The sequence below is a fragment of the Schistocerca gregaria genome, chromosome 10 (assembly GCF_023897955.1).
Source record: "Schistocerca gregaria isolate iqSchGreg1 chromosome 10, iqSchGreg1.2, whole genome shotgun sequence".
NCBI lineage: Eukaryota > Metazoa > Arthropoda > Insecta > Orthoptera > Acrididae > Schistocerca > Schistocerca gregaria.
In genome coordinates this window covers 183,591,545-183,612,800 of record NC_064929.1, presented here as the reverse complement: position 1 = coordinate 183,612,800, position 21,256 = coordinate 183,591,545, and the positions used below count along the sequence as shown (strand labels likewise).

The 21,256-nt window shown below is 42.8% G+C and overlaps 1 protein-coding gene across 2 annotated transcripts in view; it reads left to right on the top strand.

Moving 5' to 3' along the window:
• Positions 1 to 21,256, top strand: part of LOC126293308 (all trans-polyprenyl-diphosphate synthase PDSS1-like) — a 719,678-nt gene that overhangs the window by 414,110 nt on the left and 284,312 nt on the right. For both annotated transcript variants that reach the window (XM_049986449.1, XM_049986450.1), the window contains one exon: positions 19,909 to 20,166. In XM_049986449.1, the coding sequence (XP_049842406.1) occupies positions 19,909 to 20,166 (258 nt within the window). The remainder of the gene's footprint in view (positions 1 to 19,908; positions 20,167 to 21,256) is intronic.

The following is a 21,256-nucleotide window of genomic DNA, read 5'->3' as shown; positions in this document are numbered from 1 at the left end:
TCATTGCCCCATATTCCTACATGACCAGTCACCCAGCAGAAGGACACCTCCTTACCCCGCTGTTGGAGCAAGTACAGTTGGTCATATATCAGATGGACCATCTCCTCAGTTGGGTACAGATTCTGCAACGATTGTAAGGCACTAAGAGAATTGGAGCAGAGGAGAAATCGATTGCCCTGAACACGATTCATCTGCTCTAGTGTGTTCAGGATCGCGTGGAGCTCACCTGCGAAAACGGTATATTCATCAGGGAGGCGAATCCGGGTAACATGATCAGGGAACATACCGAACATCCAAGGAAATTCCCTTGTTTGGAACCATCAGTGTAAACGACGGTAAAACCGTGATGCACACAAATCTCATCTATTGAACAAGTGCTTAAATGAATGCATTGTAGAGCCCGCGTTTACTGAACTTTTTTTTTTATTTTGGTAAGTAGTACCACTTCTGAAAGTAGCCTACCCTACAATCTTAGCAACAACAGTACCAGTACATGTATTCCCCTGTCAGAGATATCAGGACTGTTTCCGCTCATAGCTTTCGATTCGTTCGTTCCCGGTACGGGGACCCTTACCTCGGACTCATACATTTATCTTTCTCCGTCATCCTTGAAAGTTTGTAACATTATCACGGAATCATCGTGCATATTCTTATACATACATTTACAGTAGCCGGCGCCTCGAACTTTGACGCTCTATAGCGTTGTTGGATGACGTTTTCGGACACGGGTTCCTATGTAAAACTTTAGATACATATACATACATTCGGCTGCAAGTGCGCATACAGAGTCAATGCGAAGGAGAAGACTTCATTTACACGGTTTGCAAAATAAGCTAACCTTACGAAATATTTGTCACCTCTTTAGGAGAGCACACTGGTCGCTTTTCGGGGCAGTTAACGGTGTAGAGCTGATACCAGGCGCTCATGTGGCTCTCCACTGCTGGCGTCGTGGCACTGATCAGGGTGTATGTGCCAGTCTGTTGTATAGAACAGCACAGTAAGATGGGGCGACATACAGACCTTAACAGAATGGCAAGAGAGGAGCTATCATCTTTGGACGTGTCCGTTCCACGGAGTGAACTAAATTGTACAACTTACTTATGTATCGCCGGCCGGAATGGCCGTGCGGTTCTAGGCGTTACAGTCCGGAACCGGGCGACCGCTACGGTCGTAGGTTCGAATCCTGCCTCGGGCATGGATGTGTGTGATGTCCTTAGGTCAGTTAGGTTTAATTAGTTCTAAGTTCTAGGCGACTGTGCTCAGAGCCATTTGAACCAAATCATACTTATGTATCAACACAAGATACCCTAAAGGTGTACAACATATGGTGTACTACTCTCTGCCATGTAACACGGCACGAGGTACAGTGGTTGTGAAATGAACCTAACTGACGTGTGTCATCCCGGGAACTGGTTCCATACACAAGAACAATTACTGCTGTCAGCCATCAGTTTCCGAGCCAACATTGCGAATGAAACTGCATGCAATGGACATTTGGAATAGAATACCTCTCCTGAGGACATTGCTCACAGCCGTGCATGAATCTGCACATCCACTGTGGGAAAAACAATAGTTTCTGAACAGTATCTGACTGGAGGCAAGTAGCGTAGTCCGAGGACTCAAGTTTCATAGACGTGAGGCGTCGACTGCGCAGTGTGTGGAGCGTGTAGATGGTTCTCTCATGTTTTCGGGATGTTTCTGCTAGCATGATGCTGGCACCTTCATTAACGTTACCGTGAACATGAACCAGTATGTTCGTTATTCTCGGTGATTAAGTGTTGCCCTATGTTCTATCCCTTCATGATGAGTACGCTAAGACAACTTATCGCATCTCGACTAACGCGTTAAATCTCAATATCAGTTTGATAGAAAACAGCATGGGCTATATAAAATGGGGTGGAACGTAGGCATACTCAAACAGCAATATGTGGCTAGCCTAACCGATGGAGCATTTGCAGGTCTTGTTCCATTGTTTTTACGCTTTATCGTAAGCGACCAACTGATTCGAATAGATTTAGTGTGGCATTTGGTCAGAGAGCAGAGAACATTATGTTATTTATTAGCAAATTAAAGAAACCAAATTTCGACTGTATGTGAGTGTCAAACATGCGAAACTGGAGTTGAAAATGATTTTGATGTCTCTCTTAACAAATATGAAGACTTACGGTATTCGTGTTCTCCATTAATAAAAATTAACTGCTCAAGTAAACGTAAAAATGTAAAAAGTACCTAATATACAAAAGAACTGGCAGAATTTAGGGGAAAAAATGCTCATACGGTATCGAATACATAAAAATGAGAATAATTGAGGGACTGAACAGAGGGATTTGGATTACAATGCTTACCCTAGAAGAAAAAATGTTACAATGCTGGACTCACACAATCCAAAAATACAGCATGTGAAAGGTACATAGAAGGTGCTCTAAGTAAGTGTAAGATAGACAATATAATTCTTCGAATTAGGTATGTCAAACTCTGCTTGATCCAGAAGAACTGAATGACTACTTTGTCACATCACTCAGAGAACTCTGAGACAAAATTAAGGCCACCCGCACACATATGCAAGCGATCTTTTTGGTCCCCGGTTGTCTGAATGGCCTTTTGTGCAAAACCACTGTTTTATCTTGTTACCCAAACATCTTTAGGCATCTTCTGCTATCATCAGTGTGTTTTGTTTATTGAAAACTATAGAAAGTGAACATATTTTGGATTCCAACTAATATAACAAAGTGAGGTCCAAAGAAATACTATGTTCGTTTTTATTCTTACCGTGATTTTACATACACGGTTTTGGAGGAGCATCTGTATGTTGTCCTGCACTGATAGCTTGTCATCTGGAAACCAAACGATTTAAATGTGAATTTCATTGGCGAGTTGTGTTAAATCGCCGATGAGCAGTTGAGCAGCACAGAGAAACATAATATTGTTCCGTAATTTGGTCCCATAGGGAAATGAATATGCGAGAAATCGGTAAGGCAGCTTTTCGCGGATGTTCATTTAAACCAAATGGGCCTACAGATATAGATAAGGCTGGTTCATCATAAGATTAACAGATGTCAGAAGCATGCATACATGCTACAATCTCAAAACGGTGTGCTTTGGGCTCTTATGGTCCTCAGCGTCACAGTTAATTAGTTGGAGCAAATAAAAATATAACCAAGATCGAAACCAGATCTTGTGATTCTCACGAGCAGATCTGTTACCCATTTTGAAACACAGTTTCTTTATTGTTTAACTAACTCTTGAGCATAGAAACTTACAGTGATATTTGTACAATGCTAATTCTTAAGAGAGCGGTTCTAGGCGCTACAGTCTGGAACCGCGCGACCGCTACGGTCGCAGGTTCGAATCCTGCCTCGGGCATGGATGTGTGTATTAGTTAGGTTTAAGTAATTCTAAGTTCTATGGGACTGATGACCTCAGAAGTCAAGTCCCATAGTGCTCAGAGCCATTTGAACCATTCTAATTCTTAAGAAAAAGAACAATAATAGTAATTTATATTCCGAGCAAGCCCTTTAGAATTTAGCTTTAACCGTTGCAACTGATCCTTGTAGCTCCTGTAGCTCAGAAAAATTGACATACGCCTAAGGGGGATGTCTTTGCCAGTAACATAGCGACTAGACGAGTGACTCATCGAGCGCTTATTCTGTCGTGCGGCTTATTATCGTAACAGGTTATGACGTTACGCTACTCTTAAGTGAAGCAATTAACTAGTGGACATCACAGCAAAAACTCGTCTAACGCAACCAGTCCGGTATACGAGTCTAGTGTGTTCCCCTAGCTTTGACTTTCCAGTTTAAGCACTTAGCCAGTATTTGCGCTGTTTAACATAACTGGAATTATTCGGACGAGGTGCACACACATGCACGCGATCGTCATCAATTACGTGTTCAACATGGTGCTTTTTCAGATCTATCGTTATGTGGAAACTTTCGCTTACGCTGACCTTAACCCTTTAAGAGGGGTAGGTCGTCAAACGGGCCGACTTGGAGCTGGAGAGGCATTACAGGAAATTTTAATTTCCAGTGTCTATACTTTTACAAATAAATTCATAAAACTTTGTCAGCATCACAAGGAAGGATTCAGGATTCACACTTATTGCACTGGAAGTTCGGAAAACAACAAAATAAATTTCTTTTACGTGCGAAGTTTCATCATTTTTTTCACTTACTAATGGCTGCATTTGTTGCTATAGGTACATTTTTCTTCATACGTTAGAGAGATTCTTCGATGAATTGTGCACATCATACATACCATACTCACAGGGGTGTGAAACGCAAGAAACTGAACTGTTATATTTTAAACGTCATGTTTAGGAAAAACACAAATTTTATAGTTCATTACCTCAATTTTCACTACATTTTTTAATAGATTTCGAAAATTCTAGAGTTTCATACACCTTTAAGTATGGTTTGTATGCTGCGCACAATTCATCGATGAATCTCTCTTACGTATAAAGGAAAGTGTACCTACAGCAACAAATACTGCCATTAGTAAGTGAAAAAAATGATGAAATTTCACATGGAAAAAAAAATTATTTTGTTATGTTTTCGAACTTCCACTGCTGTTGTTGTTGTTGTGGTCTTCAGTCCTGAAACTGGTTTGATGCAGCTCTCCATGCTACTCTATCCTGTGCAAGCTTCTTCATCTCCCAGTACCTACTGAAACCTACATCCTTCTGAATCTGCTTAGTGTAGTCATCTCTTGGTCTCCCTCTACGATTTTTACCCTCCACGCTGCCCTCCAATACTAAATTGGTGATCCCTTGATGCCTCAGAACATGTCCTACCAACCGATCCCTTCTTCTGGTCAAGTTGTGCCACAAACTTCTCTTCTCCCCAATCCGATTCAATACTTCCTCATTAGTTATGTGATCTACCCATCTAATCTTGAGCATTCGTCTGTAGCACCACATTTCGAAAGCTTCTATTCTCTTCTTGTCCAAACTATTTATCGTCCATGATTCACTTCCATACATGGCTACACTCCATACAAATACTTTCAGAAATGACTTCCTGACACTCAAATCTATGCTCGATGTTAACAAATTTCTCTTCTTCAGAAACGCTTTCCTTGCCATTGCCAGTCTACATTTTATATCCTCTCTATTTCGACCATCATCAGTTATTTTGCTCCCCAAATAGCAAAACTCCTTTACTACTTTAAGTGTCTCACTTCCTAATCTAATTCCCTCAGCATCACCCGACTTAATTCGACTACATTCCATTATCCTCGTTTTGCTTTTGTTGATGTTCATCTTATATCCTCCTTCAAGACACTATCCATTCCGTTCAACTGCTCTTCCAAATCCTTTGCTGTCTCTGACAGAATTACGATGTCATCGGCGAACCCCACAGTTTTTATTTCTTCTCGATGGACTTTAATACCTACTCCGAATTTTTCTTTTGTTTCCTTCACTGCTTGCTCAATATACAGATTGAATAACATCGGGGATAGACTACAGCCCTGTCTCACTCCCTTCCCAACCACTGCTTCCCTTTCATGTCCCTCGACTCTTATAACTGCCATTTGGTTTCTGTACAAATTGTAAATAGCCTTTCGCTCCCTGTATTTTACCTCTGCCACCTTCAGAATTTTAAAGAGAGTATTCCAGTCAACATTGTCAAAAGCTTTGTCTAAGTCTACAAATGCTAGAAACGTAGGTTTGCCCTTCCTTAATCTAGCTTCTAAGATAAGTCGTAGGGTCAGTATTCCCTCACGTGTTCCAACATTTCTACGGAATCCAAACTGATCTTCCCCGAGGTCGGCTTCTACTAGTTTTTCCGTTCGTCTGTAAAGAACTAGCGTTAGTATTTTGCAGCTGTGACTTATTAAACTGATAGTTCGGTAATTTTCACATCTGTCAACACCTGCTTTCTTTGGGATTGGAATTATTATATTCTTCTTGAAGTCTTAGGGTATTTCGCCTGTCTCATACATCTTGCTCACCAGATGGTAGAGTTTTGTCAGGACTGGCTCTCCCAAGGCCGTCAGTAGTTCCAATGGAATGTTGTCTACTCCAGGGGCCTTGTTTCGACTCAGGTTTTTCAGTGCTCTGTCAAACTCTTCACGCAGTATCGTATCTCCCATTTCATCTTCATCTACATCCTCTTCCATTTCCATAATATTGTCCTCAAGTACATCGCCCTTGCTATGCGTGTGAATTGAGTGTGAATTCTGAATCCTTCCTGGTCATGCTGTCAAAGTTTTGTGAATTTTTTTTGTAAAAGTATAGACAGTGGAAATTAAAATGCCCTGTGGTGCCTCTCCTGCTCCAAGTCGGTCCGTTTGATGTCCTACCTCCCTTAAGCTGGGATGGCGGATGTATCTGTCCAAGGCCTGCTCTTTCTCAGGGAATTAGACAGGTATATCCGCTAATGGGAATGACGTGTTTCAGGCCGGTAGGTGTTACTTGCTATTAGTTGCCTGGTGCCACCATTCTGAACCCGATATAAAATGGCAAAGCAAACAGTGGAAACGTCCCACATCTTCCCCACCAAAGAAATCCAAAGCTGTTCACATAAGTTCCGGTACGGTCATGATGACCTCCTCCTTCGGCTGCAGGGACCTCTGGTCCTAGACTTCGTCGAGCGTGGAACAGCAATCAATGCGCCATAACGTCAAACCACCCAGGAATGTTGACGGAACCAACCTGCTGCACGATAACTTTCGCCCTCTCACTGCCAGTCGGACGAAGGCTACGCAAGAGCGATTTGGTTGGGAAACAGTGTGGCATCCTCCATACAGCCCGGACCTTTCACCGCGTGATTTTCATATCTTTGGCGTCCGCAAGAAAGACACGCGTGATTGTCGGTTTGAGTCGGACGAGCAAGTGCAGGAGTGGTTGCGATTGTGAATCCGTCATTGGCCGATCGCGTAGCAGAAACTGATGCCAGTGAGATAAACGTCTTAAGGCGTGTTGTGACTACTTTTGAATGGAACTGTGCCATGGTCGCGTTGTGGAGGATGTTCGGTTTTCATTTGACTGCCCGTTATATATTATACTTCATGCGTTTGAACATAAGTTGAAAGCACAAAAGAAATTAAAATTAAATGTCCAGTGTTTCTCGAACTCATCTGTCTAAAAGTTAGAAATGAAGTAGATTAGAGAAGCATTAGATGCACCTTTAAATGATGCTCGAAATAATATACCTCAATTGAGTTGCTGATTGAAAAGTTAAAATTCAGTATTTAAGTGCTTTGAATGAGGATGTTTGTGGTCTCCTGAAGTCAGTAATATATGAGCATCTCACCTTATGTACATGATTTTGAGCATCATTCAAAGTTGCGTTAGATGTTTCTCTAGTGTATTTCATTTCTCGCTGTTTCACAGAACATTTAAACTTGTTAAAAAACATGGTAATACTTTACATAGACTGCTAACTCGAGGAAAAACATTGCGTGTTGATAGAAGAACTGGAAGCGTTTAGAACTTAAGCTGTATAGCGCAGCTAGTTGCGACGAGAATATCTGCGAAAAGCAAAATAGTTTCGATATTTCACGAAAGATGACTTTGGTTTCTACTGACTGGTACCTTTACAGGTTGTGGCTTCCTTCAGACACACGTGTCTCCTTTTGTGACGGGGCAAGGGAGCTAGTTTGTGGACGTCATAATTTCTTTCTAGAGATGGACAGCTGCCCCCCCATGCCCCTCTGTTGGTAGCGGTAGATTATTTTATACATGTTAGTGTTTGTTTGTTTTTATTACTGTCGTCACTTGTCTTATCGTAACATTCTTCTGGCTGTGTCCCGATTTTGTTGGAATGATGCTTTGGACTGCAATATACGTCAACTTCTTGTCCTGCTGTGATATTAGCCGTTCCTATTCTCAGTGCAAGTATGTCTCTTTCCTTAAAATTTAGAGAAAGACGGAATTCTGAATTAGTATGGCTGGTCAACTGATTCTTCCGTCGCTTCTCGGTGTAACAACTTCATAAAGAAATGGTTCAAATGGCTCTGAGCACTATGCGACTTAACTTCTGAGGACATCAGTCGCCTAGAACTTAGAACTAATTAAACCTAACTAATCTAAGGCCATCACACACATCCATGCCCAAGGCAGGATTCGAACATGCGACCGTAGCGGTCACGCGGTGCCAGACTGAAGCGCCTAGAACAGCACGGCCACATCAGCGGGCAACTTCGTAATACTCTACTGTTTGTAGATTGTGAAATACTCAGATGCCGAGATCTGCAACGCGCCACGGTAAGAGTACGTGAAGAACAGCAGAGCCATAATAATTGATTTAAATGGCAGAGAGGTGGCGTGCACGTAGGTCCACAGCTCCTTCTCTTTTGTGACCCGACAGGTCGGTGTGGAGCCGTCATACGATATGGAAACGTGCAACTTAATTGCTACTGTGCCTCGCCAACATCACAGGGAGAACTATCGACGTTTGAGTGTGTTCGAACGACTGATTGGCCTCCGCCACAAGGGTCTGTAGTTTCGTGACATTGCGGCTCGCACAAGGCACGCTCCTAGAGCGGTTGGCGCATGTGGAACCAGTAGAGGGAAGCGGGCCGTACACAGCTGCGGCAGGGGACTGGACGACACAATGTGACCATACCGCGAGATGACCGCCATCTTGTCCGCTGGCCGTAACAGACGAAACAACTTCGTCCAGTGTGTCGGGGCGACGTTGGAGCCCCTGCCACTGGTGTGGCCATGTCTGCGTCGATGGTTCGACGCCGTCTTCTGCGAACTGGACTGGTGGCTCACACGCCATTGCGTCAGCTTCTATTGATACGAACCCACCAGCGCCACAGACTCCAGTGTGCCCTTGAACATCGACACTGGCATGCTGGGTGGCCAAATGTAGTGTTTTCGGACGAGCCCTTCTTCAACTTGTCCTACAGTGATGGCTGCAAACGCGTTTAATGCCGCCGTGGTGAACACAATCGGGTAGACTGCTTTGTTGAGCGGCGTAGCGGACAAAGGTCAAATGTGTGGTTTGAGACGCCATTGCATGTAACTCCCGATCTCGCTTCCTACGTCTTGAGGGCAGACGGAATAGCTACTGCCACATCAAGGAGGTTTTACAACCCGAGGCACCGTCCCTTCTGCAGGTCTTTCCTCATTCCATATTCCAGCAGGACAACGCCCAGCCGCATGTGGCGAGTAACGCGCATACCTTCTTTAAATAACAGCTATTTTCACTGTTTCGCTATGCCTGGAGTATGGTCGGTCGCCAACTTGTTCGTTCAAGGCCTCCTGCAGCAACAATTGATTTGTGGACGCGCCTGAAAATCGCGTGGAGGAGTACTTCCTAGCAGCATATTCGGACGATCTTCGAATCCATGCCAACACTTCTACAGGTTCTGGTTGCAGAACGTGGTGGCGCTACTTCGTACTGAATTTCCATAGTCACAGCGCATACACAAGTCTGTATATCTAGTCATTTCTATAGCATCAAGTCCCTAATCGGTGGAATAAATTTCATTGTGATCATATCTCTCTGTCTTCGTGTGTCGCTTTTTCCAAACTGTAGTATGTATAAAAAGCATAAAATGTGCGTGTTCTACAGTTTTAAATCTGTTTATGCATCTTCAATAGATAATGCTCTCCAAGCTATTAATTAGTATTGTTGTGTTGTATTAATTTTATTTTATTGTAATTACTAATTTTACATAAAACATTATATAGCTTCTCTTCTACATTTGCATGCTCTTTTCTGCTGCATATAATTCTTTGCTAATGTTGTCCTCCTCACATCCATCTCATATTCGCGCGCGGGCAAGAGCGCGCGCACACACACACACACACACACACACACACACACACACAGAGAGAGAGAGAGAGAGAGAGAGAGAGGGAGAGAGAGAGTTGCACAATATTCGGTCTTAATGTTTTCTGCTTTTTCCCATTACCTTTATTTACTGTTTCACATATTCACTACATTAAGATTGCATTGCCAAAGATTTACTCGGTGTATGCGCCTTGTTCTCGATTCGCAGCATATTTTTCAGTGTTGCTGACAACTCGTATTGCACCCGTTTTGACAACTATAGTCAGTTACAGACTGATGACAATCTTGTAAGCCCAAGAGCACGAATAAATGAATATTGTGAAATATAAACAATTTTGCAATGCAATGGAGCAGTTATTCACGATATCACTGATATTTCATTTCTGACATAATTTTCTCCCCCGCGCCGGCCGCAGTGGTCGAGCGGTTCTAGGCGCTCAGTCCGGAACCGCGCGACTGCTACGGTCGCAGGTTCGAATCCTGCCTCGGGCATGGATGTGTGTGATGTCCTTAGGTTAGTTAGGTTTAAGTAGTTCTAAGTTCTAGGTGACTGATGACCATAGATGTTAAGTCCGATAGTGCTCAGAGCCATTTGAACCATTGGAACAATCAGTTGCGCTAACGATCGGTCACAATGGCATGCTTTGCTTGTGAATCTTTGGTAAATCATACAATCTCGTTATCGACGCTTCTGATTTGATAAGACCGTTCTTGTCAGTGGGAGAAATTGAAGAGGCCTATATTAGCTTATTCGTTATCCTGAGAACAGAAGTTGTTGGATCTCTAAGTTTTCTCTATCTTCCTGGTTCCAATAAGTTCCGAATTTTACTCCCGTATCTTCTTTCTTCATTACCTCTATAGTACTGCCCTTATACTAGTGGAAGAATTATCCATTGAATCACGGCCTTATGCCCATTAATCAAATATCAGCATTGCAATAAGTAGCAAGTCAAGTACATGTTTATAAATAGCTGTTAATCAAATTTTCACTTACATTGATAATTAAAGTTAATTCACTCTCATTAAACTCTGAAAAAATCCACTCCATGCAGTTCAGAACCTGTAAGAGATTTCCTTCCAGAATGTATATAACATTTGAAGGAATGCAGATCGAAGAGGTTGACAGTGTTAAATTTCTTGGAGTTCAACTCGATAATAAATTCATTTGGGAAGGGCGTACAAAGGAACTGTTGTAGCACTTAAACAAGTCTGTATGTGCAGTGAGCATGATGACAGATGTAGGATATATACATATTAAAAAAAACTTGCATACTTTGCTTACTTTGATTCTGTTATGTCATATAGGATCATATTCTGGAGTAACTCGTCAAACTGAGCGGAAGATTTAATGTGCTAAAGCGTGTAATAATACTCGTTTCTGAAGTAAATTTAAGAACTTCATCTAGAAACCGATTCAAGGAACTTCGCAGTCTAACCACTGGTTCTCAGTATATTTATTCCTTAGTGAAATTTATTGCAAGTGATATATCTCTCTTTCCAACCAATAGCTCAGTACATAGTATGAATACAAGGAATAGGAACAATCTACGTAAAGATGTAATATCACTTTTCTTGATCCAAAAAGGGTCCATTTTTCAGAAACACACATTTTCAATAAACTGCCAGCAGCCATTAAAAACTTGATTTCAGATAAAGCACAGTTAAAACAATTTGGAAAGACTTTTTGATAGGCAACTCCCTCTATACTATAGATGAATATCTTAACAAAGGCTGTTAGACCAGATTAAATAAATGTTGGATTTCAGTTTTGACAGCGCTTGGTCACAACAGTCAAGATTAGGTATTTTGTGTATGAAAATCTATTAAAGTGCTTAACAATATTTCATTGTGACAGTGTATTAATTCTACGAATATTAGCAGTCCCACTTCACTGTAATGTATTCACATATTTTGACGATCTCCTGGCAGGTGATCAGGGTTGTGAGTATTACAGACATTAGATTCTATAGATAATATTATAGATATTAGATTTTCTGACTTCTTCCACACCCAGGAGAATCATTTCATTTTTTTGTCAGTGGAACGAAAACTGAATCTAGTCGAATCTAACTATGCACAGCCTGGTACTGCATGACTGGTATTTCGCTTGTTTGTTGCCGTCGTCCGCAAGGACTGTGCGCGACTGGAGTCGAACGGCGCCCCGTGAAAAGTGGGAAAGCCCTGCTCTACTCTAGCCGCCTGACGCGCAGCCGGTGTCCCAGTTTTTGTTTACAACCGGTCCGGGCGACGCGAGAGTCGAAAGTCCGCAGTAGTATAGGCGGCTGACTCACTCTATTGTCAGCAACTTACGGGAACGGAGCCTAGCGCAGGTCACTGAGCGCATTTTGCGGGGGCGGAAGGTTTGTGTCATTTCAGTCGAATTGTCCGCAGGTGAAGGTCGCAGGAGGGGCGCATGGGGCCGGGGCTGCCATGGGGAGATGATGATCCCTCACCCAACTCCCCAAAAAATGTTTCATTAGAACCGTTCTTGTTTTTACACTAGCATACCGCCTCGGCTTAGTACTCATAGCACTAAGTATGTACCGCCTGACGACTTGACTGGCTCAGCGGTAATAAATTACAATGAAGACCGAAAGAAACTGGTATACCTTCTTAATATCGTGTAGGGCCTCCGTGAGCACGCAAAATGCTGCAACACTACGCGACATGGACTCGACTAATGTCTGAAGTAGTGCTGACGGGAATTAACACCATTAATCCTGCAGCGCTGTCCACATATCTGTAAGAGTAAGCGGGGGCTGAGATCCCTTCTGAACAGCACCTTGCAGGGCATCCCAGATTCATGTCTGGAGTGTTTGGTGATCAGCGGAAGTGTTTAAACTCAGAAGAGTGTTCCTGAAGCCACTCTGTAGCAATTCTAGACGTCTGCGATGTCGCATTGTCCTGCTGGAATTGCCCAAGCCCTCCCGACTGCACAATAGGCATGAATGGATGCAGGTGATCAGGCAGGATGCTCACGTACGTGTCACATGTCAGAGACGTATACAGACGTATCAGTGGTCCCATATCACTCCTACATCATTAGCGAGCCTCAACCAGCTTGAACAGTCCCCTGCTGACATGCAGGGTCCGTGGATTCATGAGGTTGTCTCCATACCCGTACACATCGATCCGCTCGATACAATTTGAAACGAGACTCGTACGACCAGGCAACATGTTTCCAATCCTCAACAGTCCAGTGTCGGTGTTGACGGGCCCCGCGAGGCGTAAAGCTTTGTGTCGTGCTGTCATCAAGGGTACACCACTGGGCATTCGGTTACGAAAGCCCAAATCGATGGTGTTTCGTTGAACGGTCCGCACGTTGACGCTTGTTGATGGCCCAGAAATTTGTGGAAGGGTAGAACTTTTGTCACATTGAACGATTCTCTTCAGTCATTGGCCCCGTTCTTGCAGAATATTTTTGAGGCCGCAGCGATGTAGGAGATTTAATGTTTTACCGGATTTCTGATACTCACCGTGACACTTTTGAAGTAGTCGTATGGGAAAATCCCCACGTCATCGCTACCTCGGAGATGCTGTGTCCCATCGCTCGTACCCCGACTGTAACACCACGTTCTGACCTACTAAAATCTTGATAACCTTCCATTGCAGCGGCAGTAATCGACCCTACAACTGCGCCAGCCACTTGTTGTGTTATATAGGCGTTAACGACCGCAGCGCTGTATTCTGCCTGTTTATATATCCCTGTATTGGAATACGCATGCCTGTATCAGTTATTTTGGCGCTTCAATGTATGTATACCGTCCTTTCTCGTGAATCAGTCTAAGTATTAGTTCAATATCGCTACAGAGTTACTCAGATTAGCCTTTTCAGACAAACAGAAAGAAGCGGCAGTCGACTTAAGTTTTATAATATGTGCAGAAGAAGAACAAGGAAAGTGTGCATATTCTGATAATAATTGTTTCTTGGGCTTCAGTGCCTTACGTCAGTCCTTAAAGTTGACGCAACTTTCCGGGGGCTCAACTTTTCTCCCAGCACTGTATTTGTTTCCACCTTTTTCTGGAATATGAATTTCCCTGTCACTAGCCCTTTTACATACTGTTCCGTAAGTTACCAGACAGACAACCTTCCGGCACCATATACAACATGTAGAATAATCATCGCAAAGATTAAATAAAACTTCCTGGCAGATTAAAACAGTGTGCCGGACCGAGACTCGAACGGGGGACCTTTGCAATGGTCGAGACTTGGTCCAGCACACAGTTTTAATCTCCAGGAAGTTTCATATCAGCGCACACTGCGCTGCAGAGTGAAAATCTCATTCTGGAAAGGTTAAATACATACAACTTTTGCGTGTCTTTCTTAACAATTACCTAAATAATGGTAGCTGGGAACAAGATAATACTGCGATGTACCTAGCGGTCGCTGTCCCTTAACTAAATGTGTCGTTCTGAGTGGCACATCGATGGCCCACTTCCTACCAAGTGCATGCTGCCATCGTTCGATATGAAAGAAACGTCGCTCAGGCGGCTAAGACAGCACAGTTATCGTTAATCCTATCGCGGTACTAGGTTCGCTCATTCATCTACATAACCAGTCAAAAGCGGATTCCCTTTCACATTACCCATTAAAGGAACATTGACAGTGTTCAACACCAGCCGGAAACAATTAAAGACTTCCTGCATAAGTCTGCTACTTATTATGCTCATTCAGGCACCTTGATATGGAAAATTAAGAAAACTGATTTCTTATTGTCGTTAGTGACAAGTGCTGTATGTAGTAGTAGATTGCCTTTCAGGCCTTGTCATGAAGTGTACGTAAGAAGTGAAAGCGTGTGCTGCATCATTCGTACAGGGAAAAGCATATGCATTCACCGGCCGTCTCGTAGATCTTACTTGCTTTTCCTCCGCAGGACTGCACAATACCTGTGCATCACATGGTTTGTTACGGAAAAATCTCGTTTCTGCTGCTGACTGTCGGCTGACAGAGCGTACTTTTCGTAATCTTTCACATGAAGGTCACTAGAAAACGGAATGGAGCATTCAATATGTGACTGACGTAGTAATCTGTTTAACCTGTAATTAAAGAGCCAAAGAATCTAGTACACTTGCCGAATGTTGTGTAGGGCCCCGGCGAGCACGCAGAAGTGTCTCAGGACGACGTGGCATGGACTCGACTAACGTCTGACGAAGTGCTGGAGGGAACTGACACCATGAATCCTGCAGGGCTGTCCATAAATCCGTAAGAGTATGAGGAGGCGCAGATCTCTTCTGAACAGCACGTTAAAAGTGATCCCAGATATACTCAATAATGTTCGATTCTAGGGAGTTTGGTGCCCAGCAGAAATGTGTAAGCTCAAAATAGTCATCCTAGAGCCACTCTGTGGACTTCTGGGGTTCCGCATTGTAACCTGTCAGAGTCGTATCTAGGCGTATCACGGGTCCCGCGCCACTGCAACTGCACACGCCCTACACAGTTACAGAGCCTCCACCAGCTTCAACAGTCCCCTGCTGACATGCAGTGTCCATGGATTGATAAGGGTGTCTCCTTACCCGTACATGTCCATCCGCTCGATACAATTTGAAACGGGGCTCGTCCGACCATGCAAAATGTTTCCAGCCATTAACAGTCCAATGTCGGTGTTGACGATCCAATGCGAGTCGTAAAGCTTTGTGCCGTGTTGTCATCAAGGGTACACGGATGGGCCTTCGGCTCTGAAAGCCCATATCGATTAAGTTTCGTTGAATGGTTCGCACGCTGACACTTGTTGATGTCCCAGCATTGAAATCTGCAGCCATTTGCGGATGGGTTGCACTTCTGCCACGTTGAACGATTCTCTTCAGTCGTCGTTGATCCTGTTCTTGCAGGATCTTCTTTAGGCCAAAGCGATGTAAGAGATTTGATGTTTTACCGGCCGCTCGATATTCACAGTACACTCTTGGAATGGTCGTATGGGAAGATTCTTACTTCATCTCTTCCTCGCAGATGCTGTGTCCCATCGCTCGTGCGGAGATGCTGTGTCTCATCGCTCGTGCGCCGACTAAAACATCACGTTCAAACTCAATTAAATCATGATGAGTTGCCATTGTAGTAGCAGCAACCGATGTAACAACTGCTGCAAACACGTTTTGTCTTATACAGTCGTTGCCGACCGTAGCGCCGTATTCTACCTGTGTACATATCTCTGTATTTGAATACTCATGCCTAGACCAATTTCTTTGACCCCCCAATGTATATATCAGTTACAGCGTTGAGACTATAGTTATCAACGAAATAGTTACACGTCGCAAATATTACACTGTTGAAACACTATTTGTTTCTTGACGTCCTAGCCCGTCTGTGACTAGTGGGCTACTGGCATTTACTTCAGAAACGATTCCTGCCGAAGAGAAGCAGTTTTGTGTTGGTAAACACCGAAATGCCTTCACTGTCAGAAAATATATCAGTCGTCTAGTAATCATCTAACCGTACATTTTCGAGTTATCCTATGCTCTTTCAAAATTATGCCGAGGCTTTTCAGAGTTTTCCCATAGAGTAAATGGAAATTAACATTGTCTATGGGAGAAATGGTTTGATGATAATGTTGTATTTCCAAGTTTCGGTTTGATATGACGAGACACTGTGACTTGTTGTACTTGAGCTCTGTACCTAGGTTTTGAACACAGCTATAGGTGAAGCTCACCTTGTCTGTGCCGACCACCGCTACTTCATCCTCTGCCACTGGAAGGGTACGACTTCCGAACACAGTTGTTCCGGCTGTTGCCACCTTCCCAGTTTTTGAGGCCGCTACTTCTAACTCAAGGCGCTACTCAGTTGGCATCACGAGGCTGAGTGCTCTCCTTTCCAATCCTCCCACCGGGGAAAAATCGCTGGCAGTAGCGGAATCCGAACCTGGCTCCTACCCGTATCAGTCAGAGAAGCTGACCAAGCAGCTGCGGTGGCGAACATCCGACCAAAGATCCTGATTAACGGCTGGTATGGCAGATGATGACGCTTACGTGCATTTTGATGCCGTTAGCATATAAGTCATAGTTACAAGTATCTAGGGTTGATGTAATATCATTATTCACTTTTTCACCTCAGATAAGTTTAGATTCGTTAATTGTATTTGTAATCTCCTGTTACCTGTATGAATAGTGAGCTGAGGCTGATGAACTGAAGTCCAACATTTTTTCGCTCTTTTATTAACGATTGATATACAGCCAGCGATGATATAAAATTTTTAATTATATTTGTAACATATCCAGAAGGTAAAGAACTTGCGGAAGTAAAGTGGTTAAGTCGTGCTTGGATAGCTCTCAGTCGGTAGAGCACTTACCTACGAAAGACGAAGGTCTCAGGTTCGAGACCAAATCTGGCATACAATCTGCCAGGAAGTTGCATTTATTGTATTTCTGTGCCACAGCAGTATATTTAGACAACTTAACGATAATAATGTTTGCAGGTTTTACAAGTAATTAAAGAGTAAAACTAGACTGATTATGAGATTTTGCGGTGTTTTTATGGTTGTTGCAGTAGTACATTGCCGTGAAGTTTTCTCAGTTGTCCACGGAAACCAGCACCGCCGCGGCACCCGATACGTGACATTTAATGTACTCTCTATCTAAAGTGCCGTAAACTTGAAGGAGGTCCATTATTCGTAAGGTCCCAACAACAGCATAAAAGCGCCAATGTTCTATATATCTGTACTCTATAATTTGCTAGTCAGGCCTACAATAGAATTGTACCACTGTATTTTCCCCATACAGATCTCTAGCCTATTGTAGGAAAAAAGAAGAATCCTTTACATTACAAAATGAAGGTGAAGTCTATACCTCAATAAATCACGAAGTTTGGAAAAAAGTCTGTCTTTATTTCACGAGCCCCTGGTCACTATTCGTCTGGGTGAAAGGACACTTGTAACATCTTTAACAAGTGAAAAGATTTTTGGAGCGGAAAAGTTGCGCTCTTCACTCTGTGTACAGACAGATAAGCTTATCTCACGTTTACACCTTTCAGACTGATCCTCACTGGTTCGTTTCTCGGTAGCAGCAACTTTTTTTACTTTTCGTTATTTATTAACAAAATAATTGAAATGTTAATTAACAAATGTCGAGTCATATTAAAATAACCAGTTAGACAGACCAGTTAGACAAAAACCTTAATCTCGTACAGGTTCAAACGTCTGAGAACTTTACAATTCATACAGTGCGTGAAATTGTTGCTGTTAAGCGTGCATGAACAGCCAAAATGTAGTAAGCGAAAATATTTTTCTTCTTTTCGTCATTTTGTGGGCGGCGTCAAGGAGGAAAAGTTTCTTAAGAGTTTACAAATGTGTGTTAAGTTTGTTTGTTGACGCCGCTAAGTCTTCTATTCTCAAATACGGACGAATATAGTCTGGGGAACGTAGGCGTCGTGGGTTACGCACCCTCAAAAAGTGTACACAGTTTCTGGCTTTAATACTTGACATTTTGTGTTAAAGCATTAACTTAATAAGTAAATTATGATAGCATTTAAGTTTTTAAATTTGGTGAATGGTTATATGAAATACTGAACATCAAATTTTGTCACTCCTGGGAGCTGTTAGTTACGCACGTTGCAACTAGGGCTGGATAATTGTTTTAGACGTTTAGTGATGTAATTTAGAGAACATCTTTTTATTTTTAATTACTAATCTCATGGAAATTTGAGTATTCAGAGTAAATTAAAATTTGATATAAATATGGGAAAGATCCAATAGAAACTGAAATACTGTTTGGTTCTCGAATGAACAGTGATGTGTCTAATTTTTTGATTTAACGTTAATGCATTATACTTGCGTGCACCAAACTTTATTTATGTACTACCTCTAATTAAAAAGTAAAGATTGTATTTATTTTAAAAATTGTGATTCCGTGTCTGTTAATTAGGATTTCCATTTGATAACAAACACATAGTGTAAATAACAGTTAAAAGAAGTTACCATTAACGAGAATCGAACTAGGAACTTGAGAATTACAAGATTCATATGCCATCCAATGAGCTTCTGGCGATTGTGTTTATAAACTCGAATTGTTGTATAGTTACAAGGGAAACTCTACATCACACCCCTCTCAGATTGAGTGGTAAAATTACGCAATGGATCCCCCGTCAAAAACTGAACACAGATCAAGCATGAAAACAGGAAGAAGGTGTACTGAACTGTGAAAAAGAAGCAAAATAGAAACATTGTACGATCCAAGCTCAAGATGTGAAACATCGAGCGAGTTATAAGATCCACGGGGTCGCGATTGTGTGCCGGTGTTGGACTAAATAGTGGGAGATCCGCGTTTAAATTTCCGTCGTGCCCCATTTTTTTCACAAATTTATGAACTGCCCGTCCAGTCATTAACATGTCTGTTCTCCTTCTGTTGTTTGGCAGTTTTCATATTATATATCGCTTGTAGAATATGTGATAAGAATATATTACTGTTGCAAGTAAATGTGATGAATAGCGAGAGCAGACGAGATGCCGGAAAGACCTCTCACAGAAATGAAAAGTACAAATAAACTGTGAATTATGTCACAACAAAGGAAGTCAAAAGTCAAAACTACAAAAACAGAAAGCAAGAGTCATAATCTGTGGTACTTGTGTACGAAAAATAGGAGGTACGTACGTCTGGAGGCCCCTTCCTTACACTTCACTGTTGCAAGCTGATGTGACACCTCAAGACAGAGGCAAATTTGGATACAGCAAACATACACATCAGTGACCAGACGGAAATATCATAATTTTGTTGGCGAAAAAAATGGGGCACGAGCGAGGTTTGAACACGGATCTCCAGCTTTGCATGACGACGTGGTTCTTGCAGTATGCTTGATGCTGCACTTCTTGAGATTCAACCGATCACGGTTTTATTTTGCTTCTTTTTTCACCGTTCTAGTGCATCTTCTTACTGTTCTCGTGCTTCATCTGTGTTTAGTTTGTGACGGGCTATCCACTGGCGCATCTTACCACTGAATCTCAGGGAGGTACAAGGTGGAGTTTCCCTTGTTAGCAGCGGTCGAAAATCTTCTAACCTTCTTTTTCATTATTGCTCCGTACTGCTTTAGGAATGTGATATCCCAGCTCTGACTTTTAGATCTTACAAGTATGAATAATGTAGAAGATACTTTTGCAGGTGCGACGTCGTGTGTGACGTGCCGAGCTGCCCCTGCCTCGCCCTCTGCTGGCTCCTCACGGTTGTGCTCTCGGCTGTTGCAGGCGGCGAGGGCGTCGACAGCGCAGACGTCTCCTGCGTGCACAGCCCCCGCGCGCTTCGCGTGCTCGTCGGCGCCGTGCGCACCCTCCGCCACGCACCAGTGCCAGCAGCAGCAGCAGCAGCAGCAGCAGCAGCAGTCCCCTCGCCGCTACCTGAGCAGCATGCGCACGCAGCACCCCGGACCGCTACCGCAGGTCGAGGCCGACCCCTACCGCCTGCTCGAGCACGACCTCAAAGACATCTACGAAGACATCCGCGAGGTGAGTACTCAACCACCGACTACATCCAACACGGACTCAAAGGGAGGCCTCGGCGCTTGTTTGTGACGTCACGTCAGCGAGGCACGGCGAACGCCAGGTCTGTTGCAGGCGTACTCATAATGGTCGTGTCTCCCTCTCTGACACAGGAAAATGTGAAACTATTGGCGGTAGTTGACCAACACACATTGTTCTGAGAGACTTCTGCAATCAGTTTATTGTGCAGTTCATTACACTTCTTAACAAATAGTGTACTCCTGAACTTAAATTTCCACATGTTTTAAGGATTGACATATAAAAACAACTTGATGGTCCAGCAGCAACAGAACTCGTGCTTCTTCACCTGCTTTGTAAATCTAAGGAAGTTACGTTTGTACTGGGTTGCTTTTACAAGAAACTGTGAACATATTGGTGCTCTTCTTTAGGTATCTTGGTTTACTGTTGTACACGTTGCGGGAGGGGGTGGGGGATACTTGTTTTATCAAATAATTTTTTTTTTCTTTTAAAGTTCCTCCTTTCAGTTGCAAGAGGGGAATATTTATCTTTTATAATGTGCACATTTAAAAAAGTTTAAGCTCAGCAGTATTTTCGATGTATGAAGCTTTTTTGTTTCCTGTTTAGAATTCCCTTCGTTTAAAACGACTGTAATCTAATGACTGGCAACAGTTGGACATTTACACATGTAAATTACTTCACATTTCCAGTGACGATGTCAAACGAAAATAAATAAATAAATAAAAGAAACGAGTTCATTGTAACGGGGTTGGGGTAAGTTCGATAACAAAATGGATCAAGTAAATATAGTTTCTTGAATGTAAAATTTCCAAAGCTTGCAATGGGGCAAAGCATCTTCTCATATTGATCTACGTTTGTTTCGGCAGGATTCAGTAATACATAACTATGATTTTCATTTGTAGCTTTACGATAGTAAGAAAAACTCTCATCTAAATAAAACCCTCAAAATCCAAAACAATACCAAACAGTAATTGAAACTTCCGGGCTAAGAGGCCGTGTTCCAATAGTAGAAATACTTCTCCCTGACGTTTCGTTGCCAGCTGCGGGCAACATCATCTGAGGTGAGTCTACGACAGTT